Here is a 20,295-nt window from a genome sequence, read left to right as displayed (position 1 = left end):
AAGAGCCTGAATGAGGGATGCAGGTCTCCAGGCCTGCTGTAACACCTTGGATAAAATAAACTGCATTTTGGAGAGCTGCCTGGAGTCCCTCATCTCTCATTCAGGCTCTCACACTCATGTCTTGTTCTCTCACTGTCTCCCGCCCAGCCTGCGGCTCTCCCCCAACGTGGAGCCCTCCAGCACCGTGGTGTCTCTGGAGTGGCTGGATGTGCAGCCTGCCATCGGGACCAAGGTGTCAGACTACGTCCTGCAGCACAAGAAGGTGGATGAGTACACGGACACAGACCTTTACACAGGTGGGTGTGAGGGAGGGCAACCTCCTCGTGGTGCAGAGGGCTCCTGGCCATGCTTCCTGTGCCCTGCCTGGCTGGGAGCAGCTGATTCGGTGGAGAATAGAGCCAAGGTGTTACAGGAGGTATCAAACCCACTCCATTTAGGAGAGGTTCCTGGAATCTTCTGCAGACATGGTGATTTGAGGGAAAGGGGAATTACAAAAACACAGTGAGGCAGAAGGAAATTATTTGGCCTTTTTTGGGCAGGGGAGCTGTGAGTTGGAGTTTCTGAGGCGGGTGTTGATCTGATCAGTCTGAAATGCCCCAGGGTGGTGGTTGTAGGGGAAAAGTCATCCCTCAACAGCTCAAGGGCTTTGCTGGTCTGTTCCAGTGAGTGACCAGTGACCCACCTTTGAAAGGACATTTTCAGTTGTCTTGCACACCTATCAGAGGAACTCAAAGCCTACAATATTAAGGGAGATTGCTTAAAGACCACAAAATTTCTCCAGGAGAACCTGAAACTTCCCTTGTTTGGAGTTTAGTTCTCAGGCTTGTACTGAGTGCTCTACACTGTAAAAAGGCTTTGTCAGCAGCTCAATCCATGCTCCAGGAGCTGCTGGACAAGGCAGAGGACTGTGAAGGATGGGACTTGATTTGGGTGAGTAAATGATGGATTTCAGAAAATAGGACTTGAGACCCTGAGTGATAGCAGTGCTGCAGGGAAAGCCAGGCAGAACCTACTGCTTTTTGCATGAGGATTTTGGATGTAGTTTTTTAAAGAAGCTCACAAAAGTTGTCAGGGGCAGCTGGGCAGTTGATGAAAGCAGAAATTTACCTGGGACAGGGCTGGTGTTGGAGTGCAGAACCTCACAGTCCACATGCAGACCTGCATGGGCTCCCAGGGCACCCTGGCAAGATGTTTAGCTGTGTTTCCCTGTTGGGAAGACAGGCTCAGGAAGAGCATTTAGACCTCACAGCCACAAGGAAGTTTCCACCCTCCCTGGTCACCTCAAGCCCATCTATTCTGCAGCGTAGATGCCACTATATCCAAACATCATGTGCTACAAGAGCTGGCCTGTCTCTGTTGGAGACAGCCACATCCCCACCTCCTGGGGGGGTTCCAGCTGCTTGTGGAGACCCCTGAAAGAAGGAGAAGGGGTCTCCACAAGCAGGAGACCTGCAGGAGGTGCCTGGCTCATACACCAGTCCCATCCCTTGGGCCCTTTCTCCTGCATCCTGCCATCATCCCCTCCCAAAGCTGCCTGATGTGACCACAGACTCTGGGTTGTCTCTGGTTTCATGGCATGGAAGAAGGTTTGTTCTTTGTCTTGGAGGAGCACCTTGCAGTAATGGGGAAAGAAAACAAGCCACCAAAGGAGGGGCTTTGTTTTGGATGGGGATTCCAGATTGCTCACACATCAGTCAGGTGAGGCCAGACCAGGGAAACATGGGGTTTCTCCTTTGAAGTGGCTGGATCTTTGCCTGGCAGCCAGAGTAGGAAATACAGATTATTATTATTATTTTCCTTTTATGACTGCCATGTGTTTGACAGGCAATTGAATTCATTGTGGGGAGCTTCCCTCCCCTCTGCCTGCTCTGGGGGACTGTTTGGGACAGAATGACCCTATTAACAATTAAAGAGAAAAGCCAATCCTAAATCTCTCCCTTTTTTTTTTTTCTGTGTTGTTTATAACCAAACAACATTCCTGCCTTCATTCCTTTCTTACCCTACAGGCCTCCAGTGCCAGATGACTTGATTCCTTTAAATACCTTGTGTAGGTTTGCAGAGATGCTGACTGCTACAGCTCTCTACAGCCAAAAATCCTGTCCTGGATATCCCCTGAACACCCTCACCCACCCATCCTGCTGCACCACAGCTTCTCCCCTCTGAGCAGCATCCACAAAAACAATAACTCAGTCTCAGAGGGGGAATCTTTGGGAGGAGAGTGTAGGATATGAAATTTGGGTAGGTTTTGGAGTGTGGGATGTGAAATTTGGATGGCTTTTGATGCATATGGGCAGATCTTCCTTCCCCATCAGTCTCCCAGCTGCTGGCAGGGAGGAGCAGGTTGTTCCCATTGCTGGGAGGTACAATCACAGGGGGCCAACTCTGGGCTGGGAGGATCTGGCAAGGATCTTGTAGGGCTCTTGAGGATGCTGCCACTCATCCCTTGGAAATACCGAGTTTAAATGAGTGGGTTATTTGTACTTGGACAGTGGTTTTGTTTGCTTTATTCCAGTTGTAGACATTTCTTATTGTGATTCCTGGTGCTGACATGGGCTAGAGCTCTGCCAACCTGTTCTTCATCCCCATGGCAAACTAGGTGGTACCCGGTCCCAGCCCCACCTGCCTTCTGCCTTCCTCCTGCCCCTCAAAACCCTCCAGTCTCTCACCCTTGCAAAACTCCTTGGCCTCCTCCTTGTTCTGCAAGTGGAAGATGTAACCATTCCCTTGAGCCAGAAAACATTTCCTCCTCTTCCTCTTGGAGCAGAGTCAGGAGGGAGTTTTGAGACGGGTCTAGCGTGGGTCCCCTCTGCTCCCTGCTGGGCTCCACGCGAGACAGGGATGGGCAGGGAGCCTGCGTGGCTCGGGTGCCCTCAGCTGCATGAGGTTTTTTAAGAGGCTTGTTACTGGTGCTTAGAAAAACACAGCCCTTGGCCCATCTGAGGCGGAGAGGAGGTGAACTTGTGTGTGAAACAAACCACGCTTTCAACACCAGCGTGCTCGGGAGCCAGCCGGGGAGGCGGGGAGCAATTACAGCCCAAACTGTTTATTAAAACTTGTGGAAATTACTCATAACTCCATGTGTGCCACGGCTTTGTAGTTGAGTGATGCTCTTTGTTTGAACGTGGGGCTCTCAGAGAGGGCGTGAGGCGCACATGTGTGTGTGTGTCTGTGTGTCTGTGTGTCTGTGTGTCTGTGTGTGTGTGCAGCCAGCCCGCCAGCGCATTATGTCATGGACCAAGCAGGCGCTGCACTTGAGAGAGGGAGAGGGAGAAATGTGTTTTACAGGGTGAGGTACAAACTGAAATGGCTGTGAACATCTGGAACTGATATTAGGCTTGGAAAATGTTTTCTGTCACTCCAACACTCCTCTGGAGGAAGGTTTGTGAAGTTAAGAAGCTCCAAAGGGGATGAGGGGGAGGGATGAGGGGATAACATGGCTGTGATGCAAAGTGCTTTTCATGTCTCCATTCTCTAAGCTGGGCCATGTCCCTGCATCTGCCAGACTTGGCACCTGGGCTGTCACCACTTCTTGTTGCTGTGGCCCTGGCTTAGGAGGTCCCCTGGACCAGCTGAGCCTCCCTTACCTGAGAGTGCAGCATCTTCCAGCCTGTGCTGGAAGACAGAAGGATCCTTGCCCTGGTTTTAGGGTTGGGAGCTGGGGAGCTAAGCTGGGAGGCCTTGTCTGAAAGCTGAAGGGTGAAATCCTCAGGAGGGAACAGGCAGACCTAGGCCTGGTTTAACAGCACCTGGACCTTCTCTGGTGCCCACCTGGGAGGTCAGACCCACCTGCATTTGGGGAGGCTGCTGTGAGTTTGTGTAATGCAAGGTTTAGAAATAAAAAAGTGCTTTGAATGTGTTTTTAGAACATTTTGGGGAATGGCAGGGGGAGGAGGAAGGACTGGGCTTGGCTGTGTGATGGATTGGGGTTTGTGGGCTGGGCTGTGTTGCTCCTGGGGTGGTGGCTGTGCTACTGCTGTGATGTTCTCAGTCCCTTTCTCAAAGTTCTCTCCCCAGTGCAGTTTTCTTCCCCTTGTGCCCACATCTCTGATGCTGCTGGGTCTTTGAACACCCATCTCTGGGGGGGCTGCCTTGTGCCTGCACAGGGCATGGTGAGGAGGCTGGGGAAGGGGTGGTTTGAGTGAATCTCAAAGAACTTTGCTGGTGATAAGTCAGACCTTGCACACTCTGACATAAGAATGGACACTCCCTTAATCTGCAAATGGAGGGCACAAAACAAGACAAAGAGATAAAATTCCTTCCTTGAGGTCACAAGAGCCATGAATTAGTCTCAGCATGGGGCAGTGCTCACCTGTGAGGGCAGAGACAGGTGCAGGTCCTGGATCCCCCAGCTCTGTGCCCTGTCCTGTGGTCCCTCCTCCATGGAGCCTCAGGCACTGAGCCAATCTGCATCCCCCAGTCTTTCACCACCACTGGGGTGAGCAGCCCTGGGTGTGAGCACAGCACAGGCAAGAGCTGTGTCCTTGAGCATGAATCCACCTCCTCCTGCCTGTGCTTCAGTATCAAAGTGGGTTCAGCTGGGGAGATGCAGAGGAACAATCGTCACTTGCTGTCCCCGTGCTTGAGGGTGACAGCGAGTGTGAATGAGGTGTTGTCCCAATGCACTGCTGGCTCTGTGCTGCTGATGGAAAATCACAGAAGGATTAGGAGCCTCTTCCCCTCTCCCAGCATTTCATCTTCTGTCCTGCTCTGTGCTGGCTCCCACACTGTGGTTTTGCCCCTTTCCTGTGGTACTTTGTGACTGTGTTCACAGGAGTCCGAGGTTGAGGGAAGAGATGAGGATCTGACTCCATGTTTCAGAAGGCTGATTTATTATTTTATCATATATATTACATTAAAACTATACTAAAAGAATAGAAGAAAGGATTTCACCATAAGGCTGGCTAAGAATGGAAAAAGAAAGAATGAATAACAAAGGCTTGTGGCTCAGACAGAGAGTCCCAGCCAGCTGGGCTGTGATTGGCCATTAATTAGAAACAACCACATGAGCCAATCCCAGATCCACCTGTTGCATTCCACAGCAGCAGATAATAATTGTTTACATTTTGTTCTTGAGGCCTCTCAGCTTCTCAAGAGAAAAAAATCCTAAAAAAAAGATTTTTCATAAAAGATGTCTGTGACAGTACTTCATAGCTCAGTGTGTGCTGACAGCTGAATTGGGGTAGCTGGGGATGTTGTGGGGTTTTGGCTGAGCAAACCATACAACAAAGAGGTAAACAGCTCACCTGCTTCTGGTTTGGGATGCCATGTCCAAGCAGAACAGGTGAGGTCTCAGCAGAGACCCCCAGGCTTTAACTCTGAGGATGTCAGGGGATCCTGGCTGCTCTGGGGTCTTTTTGCCAGGGCAGTGACCACGTTCATAAGAAGTAGCCCTCACCCAGAACAGCTTGTAATCCTCAAAGAAAGGAGAACGGGAACACAGCCTGCTGAGTGTGAGCTTGTTGGAGACCTCAGAGCAGGAGAATGCAGAGTCTGGCAGCTGGCTCAGAGCCTTCTGCTGTTCTGGGACCCTTGAGACACAGGAGTGTGGTGTGGAGCAGAACCAGCAGGTAACCTGGGAGGGTGTCTGGACACCAGACAGGGCAGGAAGATGTGCAGGAGTGGAGAGAATGGTTCTATAAAACCTGTGCACACCACCATGCTGGCATTACAGACTGCTCTGGAGCAGAGCTGCTCTGCAGAGGAGCCTGTGCTCAGCATCATGTCTATAAAAGAAAGAGGTCAGCCCAGAAGGCTGAGTGTTTTGTACACTTGCAAGTTGTGCTCTGAATTGAGGCTTGGGAGTGTCTTATTTATAAATAACTTCACAGTTGTGACATGTCTGGGTGGCTGGGGATGTATGGATATAGCTATGGCAACCAGCTCTTCCAGACACCCTCTTGTGTGCAAGCTGTGCTGCTACTGCTCCTGAAAACCTGGGCTAGGCTGGGAGGAGAGGAGGAAAGACTGTCTGGCCAGAGCAAATCCTGTTCCTGTCAGAAAGGAGTCAGTGCAATCTCCATGCAACCACGTTGCATTCCCATTGTGAGCCTTCCAGTCATCTTGAAGAGTGCTGACTGACAAACTGGCCACCACAAAGAGCAGCAGGAGGAGCTGACACTGCCCTTAGGAAGCTGTAGGAGCTTGAGGTCCAAATACATGAACGTTGCCCCTGCCTCTTCTGCAGCTAACACATGGGTAAAGATGTTTTCAACACCCAGAGTGCCCTTCTTGAGTGCTGAATCCACTTCACTTGTTAGCAGAAGGAAAGATGATTCAAAAAGAAGCCTTTGAAGTGAAGGTCAGGTTTTTGGAAGCTGCTTCCTGGGATGTGTTGTGTAATAGAAACAAGCAAGTGCTTAATTTTGGCCATTACCCTCGCTGTGAAGCTCAGGTTTCTCTCTCCCTGGGACAGCTATAGTTATTTCCACCTACCAGTGTCATTTTTGTATCCTGGAAAGCAGAAGGGAGGTGGAGGGTTCTCAACTCTCAATTAGGGTTGAGTCAGATGCTGAAAAATTTCATTAATTCACATTTCCATATGGTTGTTCCAGGATTTTTTTATTTTTATCTGCCCAGACACCTTTTGGCCAGAACTGGGCATTATCTTTGCTTTCTCCCAAATCACTTTATAGGTGGAGACCTGGGACCGTCTGCCCTTTTCCTGCTGTCTGCAGAGGATGGAGCAGCCTGGCTGGTGCCACGAGTGTGTCATGCACTTCAGGAGCAAACTTGTGTTTGCCAAGGGCTTTGTGCTGTCTGCTCAGAGCTGCCTCTCCTTCAAGGACAGCTGTAGATGCTGCCTTCTAGCTAAGAAGCCTCTGAACTTCTTACATGGCAGTTAATGAGGCTTTTTTTACTAGTCTGTAATTTTATCCTCTAGGATTAAGTTTCTCCTGATCTGGAAAAGTCAAGGCCACAAATCCATCTTGTCAGAAAGCATCAAAAGCCAAGGCTGCTAACACAGCCAGACGGATAACAGCATGTGAGTGAGAGCGGTGGAACTTTTTCATAGGAGCCTTTATTGACTAGACAGGCTTTTTTAATCAATAAACTGTGGCTGGAATTTGGAGGGAAGCTCAGTCTGTGTTTGCAAAGCTGGTGCTTGGCAATACAGCCCTGAGCTATGTGGAAAATACAGGCTCTGGGGCATCTGTGGATGCAACACCAGCTACTCAGGGAGGAAACCTGGGCATTCTCACTGAGCAAAGAATCTGGGTCTTCCCTTTGGATGGGCTCTCAGTGATGCCCAGACTGAGATCCTCTGCCAGGGCAGGATCTTTCTGGAGATTTTGTATATTGCTCTCACTCTAGCCAGAGTCTGGGATGATATCCTGAATGGGATGGGGAATCTGCTTTCCAGTCCTCTGGCTGCAGTTGAGGTTTCCCATGCATTCAGTGCTGTCAGGTGGCTGAAACACAATCCAAAAAGTTAGGCAGGGTCCCTCCACACTTCTCTGGAAGGAAGTAAGGATAGAAAAGAGATCCAAAGAGGCACAAAGAGTGCCTTGGGACAGCCTATTCTGTTTGAAACCTCTCAGCCCCAGCACAGGAGGTGCTCTGGGGATGTTGCAGTTGTCCTGTGCTGTGATTGTGTCTGGTGCCTGCTCTGCCCTGCCAGAACTGACTCTGCTCTAACCTTCACCATTCCTCAGGCACATCCCTGTTCAATGGCACATGGTGGCACCAGCCCTTCCCCTCTGCCTCTGCCAGACTGGGCTGGGCACAATGTGTGTCCTGAGAACCATCATCCTCTGCTCCCCAAAATGATGGGGCCTCCTCTTGTTGGGCAGTGGCTCAAGGTGGGGTCTCTCATCTATTCCCCATGTTGTTCCAGTGTGAGGGAAGTTCACTAAAAATGGAGAGGGATTAAACCTGAGTCAGGGGATTTACCAATTAAAATATCTGCTCCTCCTGCAGGTTTCATATGATACAAGAGAGACCCTCCCCATCTCCCCTGTGACCCCTTCCCAGTTTGTTCAGCTTGCCAGGGATTGAGATCTGGCTCTTAGAAGTAGGGGGGCAGCTGGGTCTAGGTTACATTTTGTGCTGTTTAGATAGGATAAAGCTTTCCTCCCTGTAATTGGGTGATTGGGCTTGTGGGGTTTCCCAGATATTAATCTGGAGACCCTGGAGGGGGTCAGATTAGGTTATGGAGACATAATAGGAAATTCTGCTCTGGCTAGTTTGGGTTATGGGGGATAGGGTGGATACTCTGCAGCATTCCCCTGCTGGGTTCCCTCTAATGGGGCCTGCACGGTGGGGTCAAGGAACAATCTTATCTCAGCATCAGGTTGACTTGGGCTTTGCTGGGAGCCACTCTCTGTGAACTCTTCCCACCCCTGTAATCCTGCTCTTCCAGAGGACAGGACCATGACCCCTCCTTTGGAGAAGGGAGGGGTGGGTGGTGCTGACCTGCTGCTGCTGGGGGTCATTCACAGGGGAGAGGGAGGCTTTTTTTAAATGGGCTTTGTGTCCCCAGCATCCTTGGGATAGCAAAACCTTTGTGCTGTGAAGTGCTGCTGTTTGGACCGAGTAAAGATCTTCCTCCTTGCTCCCCCATGTAATGCCTGTAGTGAGGAAGGGCTTGATGCAGGGGATGATTTGGTGAGCATTTAAGTGCATGTGCCTCTCTGTCCCACGTGAGAGATGTATCTGAGGAAAGGTGTCATGCTGATGTAGTCAGAGCTAGAGATGAGCTCTGTCCCTGGGGCTAAATAAGTGTTTTAGAGCTGTGCTGGTGAGGAACCCTGCACTGAGGCAGCATCCCAAGGTGTCCTGGAGAAGGGAGACCCACCACATTTGTGCTGTGTTGGTTATGTGGGTTAAACCCCCCTCCTGTTCCTGCTGTGTTTGGGAGCAGGACACAAGTTCTGCAGAGACAGGGCTGACTGCAGGCACCAGTCTGCAACACTCCTTCCAGCCCTCATTTCTTTTTATTAACAGTGAGATGACAGATAGGGGATGGTCATTAATTTAATAAAGGATGTTTCTGATCATGACTGCAGAAGCAAGATCCTGAGGTTTTCCATGGTGGTCTGATGACTCACCCTGATGAAACAGGGTGAGGCTGGGATAGGAAATACCTCACTGGAGCTTGGAGAATGGCAATGGCTCTTCCCACAGCGCAGCCAGGCTTCTACATCTACAAGGATGGCAGTCATTCTGCCATCCTTGGCTGGGCTGTCCTAGCACCTCCCCAGTATGATGATTCCCCCACTGGGAAGAGCTGGATTTCAGCTCCAGAGATACCCAGGGTAGCTGGGTGAGGCTCACTTCCAGTTTCCCTGGTGCTTGCCCTGAGCACCTGCCTGGGGTGGTGGTGGAGTCAGGGAATGTTGAGGTGTAGCTGGGAGACCCCATTCCCCACCCCATTCCCCACTCAGGAGGGCAGTGCAGGCTGGGCTGTGAGAGGAGAGCCTGTAGAGTGCAGCAGATCATACCTGGCTCTCCTTTATCCTGTTCTGTCATCTGTGGAAGTCAAAAAATCTCACCAACTCCATTGTTCAGACTAGGGAATTGGAGCCAAAAATCATGTGTGGACTCTAAATCCAGAAGAGCCAGTTAAGAGCAAGGGCTCACAATTCATGTGCAATTAACAGTTACTGTGCTGGCTGCTCTCAAGCCCCAGAAGTTCAACCCTTTGGCTGCAGATTTTTTCAGATCTCAGTTGACAGTTCCTGTAGAAAGCCTTGGAGTTGTTCTGGTAGATGGGGAGTGTCAAACACAGGTGGATGTGTCCATCCTGCTGGGACACAGTGGACAGGAGGGATAGCTACCCCCAGCACCAAGGAAACCACCCTGTCTGCCCCACTTGGATACTGAGCCTTCATGAACAGCACGTGGCCACCCCATCTGCCTGCCCTGGGGTGTGCCAGACCCTCTGGGGACAATGTGCAGTGGCTGCAGGGATTGTTCCTCCCCAGCATCCTGACTTGGCTGTGGGTCTTCCCATGGCCTTGTCACTGTTGGATACCCTCAGGAGGGTGGGATGGTGTCTGTAAGCACAACCCCATCTCAGCACCCTCCCCTCTGGGGATAAAGGCATGAGCCCATTGTTCCCTTTTTGAAATTAAAGGACTTTCTTTGATATCTCCCAGACCTTTTACAGCCCTCGCAGATGAGCTCAGATGAGCTGCAGTAGATGCTTAAAATTGGGTGCTGCAGACCTCAAACCTCGAGTGGCTGTGCATTCCCTTCCCAGGGAAGCTGGAAGAGGAAAATCCTGCAGGATTTTTAGTGCTGGCTCTGCCTGGCTCCAGCTCCCAGCCTGCCTTCTCCTGCCTGTCCCCAGAGCAGTCAAGGCACGTCAGGGCTTCCTGGGAGCTGGAGAGAGGAGTGCATGAACCAAGAGATGGCCTGTGATAGGGGAGGGGACACTGGAAAGCCACCAGTTTGCTGGGATAGTATCAGGGGTGGGTGGTTGGACAGGCACTGCAGCTGTGCGAGGGTCGGCTGCTCGGCATCTGCTGTGTCCTCCAGCTGCAAACAGCTGGAATGTCCATGGGAACACTGCACTGGGACCAGCCCTACTCTGGGTCAGCCAGCTCCCCTTGACTCCCAGCCCTGGGCTCGTGGTGTGGGCTGCAGGGAGGGTGCTCTGCCCCCACAGAGCTGAGGTCTGAAAATAATCTGCAGCCAAAGTGTGAACTTCAGGGGCTCGGGAGCAGCCAGCACAGAAACTGTTAACAGTGCACAAATGTGCTCCCTTGCTCTTAACTGGCTCTTCTGGATTTACAGTCCACACGTGATTTTTGGCCATTAATGTTGTGTCCCTCAGTTTCCCAGTCTGAACAGTGGAGCTGGTGAGATTTATCAGTTTTCCTTCTCTGAATGGTCAGTGGTGGGCACACAGTGCTGTGGGTGCAAAAGCTGGGCTGCAGGGTCGGGAGGGAAATGCCTTCTTCCCTGCCCCTGTGCTCATCCTCAAGCACATTCCTTTTATCTGCTAATAAATATCAGTCATAAAACAATCCAGATCTATCCATAATCCTGTTAGAGCCTTTGACTCTTGCTCCTGTGACTCCCGGCAGCTCTAATTACGGATACTCATGCTGGTGATTAATGACTTGGTTCATCCTCAGTGGCACCAATTTTACATGTGCAGCCTGATTTCCCCCCCACAACGACTTGTGCAAAGGGGAAATAATCCCTGTTAAAAACCAGCAGCACAGAAATGTGGTGTTGGCATTGTGCCTCCATCTGGCCCTTCTGCATCCTGTCCATCCCTTCACTCATCTCCCCACCCTCTTTTATCTCCAAGAGAACGACCCTAATTGCCTCACACTCTAATTTTGCTGCACTGTATCCCATAAATCACTCGGACACGTGGAGCATTTTCCTGCTCCTTAACAAAAGGAGTGGGATTTTCTCCTCTGCTGCATGTTTTACAGGTGACTAATTGCATCAAGGCACCTTTGAAGCAATGACTTCATCAGTTGCTCATCCTGCAGACACATTGCTGGGTTTGTGTGCCTGATCAGAATCCTGCATTTATTAGGATTAATTTATTCTCCAATCATTTTTCATCCACCACAAGGACAGGAAAGTTGAGTGATGTTACTTGCTCAGCTACGTAAGCACGATTTCTTGCCTCATTACTGAGCCTGAGATATTTTTGCTACACGCTGAAACTTCTGCAAATGAAAATGAGCAGTGTTGCATCTCAGAAAGAAATGCTCCCAGAACACTAGAGAAATCAAGTTCTTTCAGGTGCCTACAACTTGGCTTTGGGTCTTCATCATCTTCTCTTCTAATTTTGCCCCCCACATTTGTCATGGGACACGTCTGTGTGAGCAGTAGCACGTCTTGGGCTTCAGACAGAGGGAGCCAGGGGTGGGTAAGAGGATGTTTCTCCCACCTAGAGACCATGAAAAATGAGGGGTTCTTGCTGTCCTGTGGACACAGAGAGCTGGGGTTGTTCAGCCTGGAGAGGAGAAAGTTCCAGGGCCCTTCCTGTACCTAAAGGGGCTCCAAGACAGCTGGGGAGGGATTTTGGACATGGGCTGGGAATAAGAGGACAAGGGGGAATGGCTTCAAACTGACAGAAGTCAGGGTTAGAAGGAATATTGGGAAGAAATTCGTGACTATGAGGGTGAAGAGGCCCTGGCACAGGGTGCCCAGAGAAGCTGTGGCTGCCCCTGGATCCATGGAAGTGCCCAAGGCCAGGCTGGACAGGGCTGGGAGCACCTGGGACAGTGGGAGGTGTCCCTGCCCATTGCAGGGGATTGGAACAAGATATTTTTTAAGGTCCCTTCCAACCCAAACCATTCCATGATTCTATAATTCTGTAGTTAGCAAATCCTTACAAGGCTGCAGGAAACACTCTGGGTGTGTGGCTGAGTGTAGGGTGTGGCAGGGCTGGCAGTGTGCAGAGGGATGCAGTGAGCACAGGCTGAGCATCTCCAGGGAGGAGGATCTGTAACTGCTGGGGACTGAGAGCAGTAAACACGGGCAAATTCACACTTTTCTTAAAGGCTGTGGTCAAGTTTTTGTGGGAGTAGTGGCTGATAATGACTGCCAGAAGACCTTGACTCAGCAGATAACCTCCCACCCCCATAAAGGCTCCTCTTTTGGGAAGAAAGCAGCTTGTTTACATCCAGGCAGGATTTTTGCCTCTGCTACCTCCAGTCTGGTATTCATGAGTTCTTGGGGGTGGTTCTTGCAGCATAGGTTATGGACCAAATGGGGTTATTTTGAAGCAAAACTGGGTTTAGGACTGGTTTGGGGCAGATGTGGCAGTGCTGGGGAGCCTCACCTGGATGATGTGCAGAGCTGGGATGAGGAGGTGCAGGAGAGAGAAGCACTTGGAGCAGATGAGTTCCTCCTGCTGTACTGGGAAGAAGTGCACCACGGCACCAAGGGGCTGGGAAAGGGCTTGTGCAGTGCTGGGGAGCTGGGTTTGGCAAGAGACCAGGGAACAATAGGTGATGGCTTTGGAGGAGAGGCTGGAGAGAGGACCTGGGAAACACACCAGAGTCTGGGCACTCTACAGAGTCATGCTTATTTTATTTTGTCACAGCAAGGTCTCAGCTCTTCTGTTGGCAAATCTGCTGTCCTGTGGGATGTCCAGCCTCAGTGTAGAGCCCTGGTCCCCAGGAGGCACCGAGCTCTGCAACCCCACTCTCTCTCCGGCCCTTGGGTTGGGGTGGATTAAGAGGGGTCAGGGTGGACAAAGAGGGGGAGAAAAATCGTGTCAAGGAGCAGGATAAGCTGGTAACTGTGGGTGTTTGCCTACAGAGGGGGCTCCTGCACTGCCCAAGGCCATGCGGGCTGGGAAGGCAGGAGAAGGGATGCAGCGGCTGCCAGCTGACCTTTCTCAAACAGTTCATGGGTTTCCAGAGCAGCCGAGGTGTCAGCGGTGTAGAGCAGTCACAGCTTCCCAGTCGCTGGAGGAGGAAGGCAGGGGGCACTCGAAAGGGGAGGAAAAGGCTCCGTCCTGGAAGGGTGGAAACCTCCCAAGCCATTAACTGTTTCTCCACGGAGAGCCGTGGAGAGCAAACAAGGCGCTGCTTTCCTCCTGCACCAGCTCACCCACTCCCGTCCTTTCTGCCCTCCTCTCTTCTGCCCCTGCCTCACCTCCCCTTCCTTTTGTAAAGGCAGGGCCTGGGATAGTGGGGATTTGGGTGGAGAATCAGCTCAAGCCCAGCAGCCCTGCCCAGAGCAGCGTTCTGGGGAGCAAATTCTGCCTCAGCACCCGGAGCCCCACGTTGTGTCTGTGTGCAGAGCCCTCTGCTTTGACCAACTCTCTGCAATCACACTTAATTAGTAGGCAGGGACCCACAGAAAAAAACCTCTCCCAGCCCTTTCTAAGCAGCGTGTAGCGGGGTGCTCTGTGCTGTCAGATCTGCCTGAAAGCACATTTGTCTCAAGGCAGGGAAGGAGCCATGGCAGCCTAAAACTGAGACACTTTCCCTAAAGCAGATGACAAAGCTGGGGAGTAAATTAGCAGGCAGAGTCTGTGAAAGGAAATGTTTCCTTAAACGTTTCCATAAAAGCTAATTGGCCTGTAAGAGCAGCATACCTGTGGGCCGCTGCCTCCCGGGGCTCAGGGCTTGGGGAATCTATTCCTGGCTCGACTAATAATTTTCAGTGTGACTTTGAGCAGGTCATTTCAGTTCTTTGTGCCTTGGTTTCCCTCTCTCTGAAATGAGGAGAATACTCCCTTCCAGAGCACTGATAGGGTTTAAGTACTAAAATTTTATTGCTCCATTGAAGATCCTTGGCAAAGGGATATTACGCAGATAGAAGGTTAATGATGATGATAGGGAGAGAATAAAAGAAGAAATTGCTGTTTTATTTTTATTTTGTTCTTTAAATGATGTTTAATAGCCAGTTTTCGATTGAGGAATAAAACCTAGTCCCCTGTGACCACCAAATTATCTTGCAAATGCTGGTTTTTGCATGCTCTTAAAGCTTGCAGAGAGAATGAGGAGCCATACCCCTTCTCTCTGCTTCTAGGAGCAATCAGCAAGAGATTGCCTTTTCCCAGTTAGGGAGCTTGTCTGGATTCCTGGATAATTGAGGGAGCTTCCCAAGAGTCCTCCATGAAGTGCCACGGGTGTGATAGGGGCTGGTGGTCCCTGTGGGGCAGCTCCTTGCCCATGGCCTGAGTGATGGAGGTGCCTGCCTGAGGTTATTGAGTAGGTCAGGAAGGCCAGGCTAACAGGACTTTACCTCTGCCAGAGGGAATTAAAGGCTGAACTGAGCCATTACCCCCACAAATTCACCCCACAGCTTTCCAGAATAATTTCTGGTCAAGCACATCCCACCACTGTGATGACCCACAGAGCTGAGGCACCCACTGCAGAGCCCGTGAGCGTTTGCAGCGGTGCTGAGGGATCCCTGCAGGGTGGGTGCTCCCCAGTCCTTCAGTGACCCCACAGCCCTGCCCTCAGTGCCCTGCCTGGCAGCTCCACTGGCCAGCCCAGTCTGTCATGCTCAGCACAGCCACCGTAGGCTGTAAATGTCAACCACAACGGAACCGGCGCAGTCTGCGGTGGGGACGTTGCTTATTTATTCCCTTTTTCATTTGTTTCTTTCACAAACATCAGCTATGTCAAGAATGGCATGTTCGGCACCCCAGACTGTTACAAAACTCAAGGTCAAATTCATGGTATGATTGTGGCTGGGGAAAAGGACAATATAGATGTGTGGGTCCCTGGTGGGTGAAGCGTGGGGGCTGGAGGATGCTGTCTCCTTTTTCCCACTGGTTTTGTGGATGAGGATTTCCTGTCCTGTCCAGCCGTGGGGTGGAAGCTGCATCTGTGAAGATGCACTCATGGTGCCTGTGCTGACTTTGTCCTGCTGAGTTCCATTCTGGAGAAATACTCAGTGAGATGGGGTTTGTTAGGGAAGGTTATAGCTGTTGTTTGGCCAACTGTTCTACCTGGAGAATAAAATGGGGAAAAAGGACCAGGTTTTGGACACATAGTCCTCTGTTAGTCAGAAGCTAATCCCAAACACCATTCCCCCACCCTCCTCATGCTCCAGTGGCTCATTTGGGAGGTGTGAGCCCTCTGCCCACTTTGCCTATCTCCTCACACATGATCAGACCCCTCTGGCTGGTGCTGTCTCCCCATGGAGGTTCTCACTGTCTGTTCACCATCTGCCCATGCCAGGAGCTGAGGAATTGAGGACAGGAGAGCTTGGGGCTGTTTTCTGGGGGAAGAATCCCACCACAGAGCCTGTATTAGGACCAGGGAATGGTTTGAATTGTAGGGGACCTTCACAGACCATGTAGCCCAGTTCCCCTGAAGTGAGCAGGGACATCTTCAGCTCGACCAGGCTGATCAGAGCTCCATCACTCAACCCTATCATGTTAGTTCATCCCTTTTCCTCTTGGATATTGACCTCTTTAATATCTCTGAGTTTCTTCTCAACACTTTCAAATTAATCACCTGCACAACAAGTATCCTCTCACTATCCCCATCTCCTCATCATGATCTCTCAAAGCTTTCTCCCAAACCTTCCATGTGTATGCAGAGCCATTTTTCTCTTCATCTTTGTGCCCTTCTCCCTCATTCCTCCATATCTCTCTGGATTCTCCAGGCTGTGACTGGGAGAGGTTCAGCTCAAGGTGCAGGGTCTGTGCTGGGGAAAAAGGCCACGTTCCCCTTAACCCTCCCACCTCAATAAATACCATTGTGGTAAATTTGTTGAAGACATGACTTGATTTCAGTTTGGGGTTTTTTTTTGCCATCTGTGTCTGAGCTGTGATGGTGACAGTATTTCACAGAATATTTCAGGTTGGAAGGGACCCATAAGGATCACTGAGTCCAGCTCCCTGAGGCAGGAGCTGTCTGCTCATATGTATGCACAGAAAACCTCTCCCAACAAGACCCCAGTCTCTCCTGGGACCTGCAGGATGAAACAGTCAATACCACTGCCCAGGAAAAGGTCACATTGCATCAGTGAAACTCCTCTTTGTAAAGAACAGGAGCTCAGTCTCTCTGTTTAAGAGCCAGGCTGCAGGTTGTTGCCAGAGGAGCTGTTTGGGTGCTTGGTTTGTGTAAAGGATGGGGAAAAGCTGGAGAGAAGGTCCCACAAGGTGTGGGTTCACCTTCTGCCTCTCTGCAGCCTCCCTGCCCTGCTCTGGATCTTGGTGCTTATTCATAAACCCAGCCCTTTTTTGACCTTAAGTGATGTTTTAGGATTTCTTTTATTTGTGGACCTTGCCTTGGCCTTCTGTCACTATTTGTCTCTCCAAAAAAAGGATTCTGCTCTTTCAATTTCTGTGTCCAATTTGGAGGGGGAGATATTACCAATGTGGGTCAGTAAATAGCTCATCTCACTTCATAATACTTAGCATTTAGATAGTGCTTTCCACTGCCAGAGCCCTCTGCAAACTCCCAGTAATCCTCTCTGCACCCCTCCAGTTAGGTAAGTATAACTAATCCCAAACAAATAGCTTCAGTGTGGAACTAATGTAGAGAATGCATGAGAGTAATTTAAGGTTTAAAGGAAAACTAGTGGGTAATCTCACAACAAAATTAGGAAAAAAGGGCAGAGAGAAGGGGAAAAAAAAAAGCCAAAAACCTGAGTTATTCAATGTGAAAGTTAAATCAGACTGGAATATGTTGTTAATTTGCATTTCAAGTAGCCATGAGAGGCTGTAGATATTACAACTACTTAGTGTAGGCTGTTTGGAAGTACGAAATACATCAAAGCTTCAGTAATATGTAACATAATAAAATGTAAAATGCCCTCAGGTTTAGTCTTTTTGTGCCTGTTGGATCTTATCAGGTTTTTCATATATATATATCTATAATTTTTTTTTAATCCTGCAAGCATTACTGAATTCCATATTTTCTATGTGTTTATATCCAATAAACTGTAGACTTCAGATTCCAGCAAGTGCTCAGGACCAGGCTGGATGGGACTCTGAGCAACCTGGTCTGGTGGAAGGTGTCCCTGCCCTTGGCAGGGGTTTGAACAAGATCATCTCTAAGGTCTTCTCCGTTTGTTGATTCTATTTACTTACTAGAATCCAAATTTCCTCCTCTTCCTGCCTCCCATCTCTGATCACTGGGAACTCCAGAAGCTTGCACACCCTCATTAGTAATTTCATCAGAGTCTTGGCATTTGAACCCTTGCTTCACATTTTCCCATGTTCAGTTGAAGAGTTGCATTTGGCACCAATGGAACTGATCAATCCATGCTCCATTTGGGATAAATTTCTGAAAGTGCTCAAAATCAGACTTCCTATGGAAACTGAGTGCCTGCTCTTGGCTCTCCATAAGCACCTGCCTTCTTGTGCAACCAGCAGGAAATCACCCCTGAAGGGCTTGTGAGGAACCACAGAATCATGGAATGGTTTGGGTTGGAAGAGACCTTAGAGATCCCATTTTCCAAGCCCCAGCCAGGGGCAGGGACACCTTCCACTAGACCAGGTTGCTCAGAGCCCCAGCTGCAGTTAGAGTCTGAGACTTCCAGGCTGATGGCTCAGCAGGTCACTTCCACCTGCTCTCCAGTGTCAGCCCTGGTGCTGGATCAGACCCAGGGCTCCAGACCAAATCTCCTGTGAAAATGCATTTGCTTGTAGTTATCTGCCCACCAGAAAATCTCCTGGCAGACTCAGGGATGTGGAGCCAGCAGTTTCCCTGTGTGTATTCTCTGAATGGGTCTTGTTTGGACTTTAAAAGATCATCTCTATGTAAAGACACCTTTTTGGATTTCTTGTACCCAGACCCTGTGCTGTGTCAGATGTCACACAATCCATCAGGGTTTTGCAGAGCCATTTAGCTGCAGATGCTGCTGCAGGTGCTAAAAACATCTGCTAGTGCAGATGCAAACCCAAGGAGCCCTCCAGGAGATCCAGAAGATCATAAGGACTTTTTGCAGCATGTTTTTACTCCCGAGCATTGCCCTCATCCAGGTCCCTGCCACTCACAGCACTGGTGTGCCAAAGCCACAAGTGTCCTTACTGAAGAGGGAGGTTAGATTGGATCTTTGGAAAAATGCTTTCCTGTGAGAGTGGTGAGGCCCTGGCACAGTTTCCCAGAGCAGCTGTGGCTGCCCCTGGATCTCTGGAATTGTCCAAGGCCAGGTTGGACAGGGCTTGGAGCAACCTGGGACAGTGGGAGGTGTCGCAAGAAGGGGGTGGGAACAAGTGGAGCTTTAAGGTCCCTTTCAACCCCAGCCATTCTGTGATTCTCTGATACGATGCTGATCTGGGACCCTGGATGAATGCAGATGAGATCCTGGCAGGGCAAAGCATGCTGGGGGAGCCCTGGCATGGGAGAGGGCACCAGGAGGGTGTGCTGGGGCTGGGAGTCCCAGCTGGGGCAGCTCTGAAGTGGAGACTGAGGGTGAGGCAAGCTGTGGTCTCCACACCAGGCTAAGCTATGATAGCAGAACTGCAGTGGATGCTTTTCAGGGGCTCTTGTCCCTTATTCTCACTTAAATCCAAGATCCACTGCCTCCTGCCCCAGGTATTTCCAAGCAATTACATATTTACTCCAGACTTCTCTTCCCCTTCATACCCAGCCACATCTTTTGAAAAGAGAGTAATGAACCATGCTGAAGAGGACCAAGCATAACCATTTCTTGCAGAGATCAGGTTCAGGAGAAGCAGGAGAGAGCCCACCCCTCCCTTGTGCCCCCCACCCTCCCCTCTGCCCACTGTACCCCTCTGCTGTGAGCTTCTCAAGAAGAAAGAAAAACAAAGGTTTGGCAGGTCTATTCACACAGTGTAAAATTGAATTAGTGGAGGTATGTGAGGAACATGGCTCAATTTCCATGGGGATGAGGAGATTTTTATCACCATCCCCCCAGGATTATCCTGTACAACACAAAGCTGCTTTTGGGGCTGGCAGGTGGGCATCCCCTCTGTGAGCCTCCTTGGGGTAAAATCAAGGTGATGTCTGAGTCAGGCTGGCCTTGCTGGGCTGGGGGCTTAGCCAGGGTGAAGAACTGAAAGGAGAGAATGGAGCTCAGGGGAAGCTGGAATGAATGTCTGCAAAGGTGAAGGATTGAGACCAGGTGAGCAAAAGAAGCTGGGAATCTCCAGTTGTTCTCTGCCCCCTCTCCTTTGACAAGGTTCATCACCTTTAGATGCTCTGTGGGGTTTGAGAAAGTCCTGAGCCATGGCCAGGGCTGGGGGGACTGTTCCAGAGGCAGGCAATTGAGGAGATTGCATCCTAATCCCAAAAATAACAGGACTGCTTTCCCTATGCACTGCTGATGAGCTCCACCCCCTCGTGTGTTCACTGTCAGCTGAGAAATGTCCTGGACCCAACCTGAAGAGGTTCCAGCCCTGTTGCACAGGGTTTATCACCTGTCTGTCCCAGAAAGGTCCATGCAACCCATCCTGGGCTTGTCCAGCCCAGAACATACCCATCAAACTCAGGGAAGGGCTGAGGCTTCCACCTGAGCCCTGCCACAGGACAGACGTGACCGTGGGAATGACAGGGGAGCAGTGGGAAAGCAATCCCAGCTTTCTGGGCTGATGGGCTCCATATCCACTTCCCTGGACAGTGAAGTGCAAAGTGGACAGGAGAAGGGAGAGGGAAGAGCCCTGTCTGCACACCCACCCCAGTGCAGGCAAGGCAAGCCTGGGGCCAGCCAGAGAGAGCAGCCTCTGTGCTCCTCCCTCCCCACCCTGCAGGGCCCTGCCTGGCTGGAGAGCTGGGCACAGCTCCTGTCCTGTCTCTCACCAGCACAGCTGAACTGGGACCACTGGTATCCAGCTGTGGTTCCATCACTGGAGCAGGGAGAAGGGCTGTGCATCCCTACAGTGCAGGACCTGTGTCACAGACATCTTTTATGGAAAATCCTGCTGCTGCCCCGGGGCCCCTG

General features: G+C 50.6%; 1 protein-coding gene across 1 annotated transcript in view; it reads left to right on the top strand.

The window, feature by feature from the left end:
• The window catches only part of ASTN2 (astrotactin 2), a 354,581-nt gene that overhangs the window by 268,681 nt on the left and 65,605 nt on the right, over nucleotides 1–20,295 (top strand). Inside the window, exon 19 of the mRNA XM_054646417.2 lies at nucleotides 148–296. Within this exon, the coding sequence (XP_054502392.1) occupies nucleotides 148–296 (149 nt within the window). The remainder of the gene's footprint in view (nucleotides 1–147; nucleotides 297–20,295) is intronic.

The sequence above is a fragment of the Agelaius phoeniceus genome, chromosome 21 (assembly GCF_051311805.1).
Source record: "Agelaius phoeniceus isolate bAgePho1 chromosome 21, bAgePho1.hap1, whole genome shotgun sequence".
Classification (NCBI taxonomy): domain Eukaryota; kingdom Metazoa; phylum Chordata; class Aves; order Passeriformes; family Icteridae; genus Agelaius; species Agelaius phoeniceus.
This window is presented reverse-complemented; position numbering and strand designations above follow the sequence as displayed.